This window comes from Buceros rhinoceros, unplaced genomic scaffold (genome assembly GCF_000710305.1).
Source record: "Buceros rhinoceros silvestris isolate BGI_N320 unplaced genomic scaffold, ASM71030v1 scaffold26045, whole genome shotgun sequence".
Lineage (NCBI taxonomy): Eukaryota > Metazoa > Chordata > Aves > Bucerotiformes > Bucerotidae > Buceros > Buceros rhinoceros.
The window spans coordinates 2,013-2,879 of NW_010413775.1; the positions used below are offsets into that span (position 1 = coordinate 2,013).

General features: G+C 64.4%; 1 protein-coding gene across 1 annotated transcript in view; it reads right to left on the minus strand.

Moving 5' to 3' along the window:
* The window catches only part of PIGS (phosphatidylinositol glycan anchor biosynthesis, class S), a gene marked incomplete at its 5' end in the record, with an annotated part of 3,898 nt that overhangs the window by 1,710 nt on the left and 1,321 nt on the right, over nt 1-867 (minus strand). The window contains 3 exons of the mRNA XM_010136889.1: nt 83-228; nt 499-613; nt 715-857. Of these exons, the coding sequence (XP_010135191.1) occupies nt 83-228; nt 499-613; nt 715-857 (404 nt within the window). The remainder of the gene's footprint in view (nt 1-82; nt 229-498; nt 614-714; nt 858-867) is intronic.

Consider the following 867-nt stretch of genomic DNA (forward strand, 5'->3'; position numbering starts at 1 on the left):
GCGGGCAGAGACACCAGCACTTGCTGGGCTTGGGGAGCCGCCACCTTGTCCGAGCGCTGCCAGCACCCCCCTGGCCCCGTACCATGATGCCGCCCCAGCGGGGGCTGTGGAAGGCGTTGGTGCTCACTGGGGCTCCGTCCTTGTCCTGGATGAACAGAGGGGAGTGGGAGCGCTCTGGCACGTACAGCAGGAAGTTCAGCACGGGGTAGAGCGAGGCAGCGCTGGAGCCTGCAGCGGGGGAGAAGAGTCAAAGGACTCCCCTGGCAGGGACAGTGAGAGCAGACGTCCTGTGCACAGCGCCGGGGCAGAGCCCAGCCTTGCTCATCCTTCCACAGCAAGCCCTGAGCAGAACGGCCAGCCCAGCAGGTCCCTGTCACCCTCACTCCCATCCGGGGCTGGCAGGGCATGGTGCTGTGGGGAGGGAAGGGGCACGGGCCAGAGGCACAGCTGCCCTCCCTCCCTCCCTCAGCAGGGCCCGGTCAGGAGCACAGTGCTCACCCAGCCGGGCCTCCACAGGGTTGATGACGTGTGGGAGGCTGTGAGCACTGAGAAGGAAGCTGGAGGACTCCTTGTCAAAGCGCGGCGTCACTCCTAGGACGGCATAGTACAGGATCTGCAGGCACACAACAGAGATGTTGCTGGCAGAGAAACGCATCCCAGGGCACCCGGGAAGGCCAGGGATGGGCTCTCCCCATCACCTCTCCCAGCCCTTACCTGTGAGTCAACAGAGAAGTTGGCCACCAAGCTCAGTTTGTCCAGCACAGGCTGCACGTAGCGGTTCACAGCGTCCTCGATGTCCCAGTCCACAGCGTGAGACTTGGGGTCGGGGTTCAACAGGCTGAAGGTGATTTCGTACCCTGCCGAGGA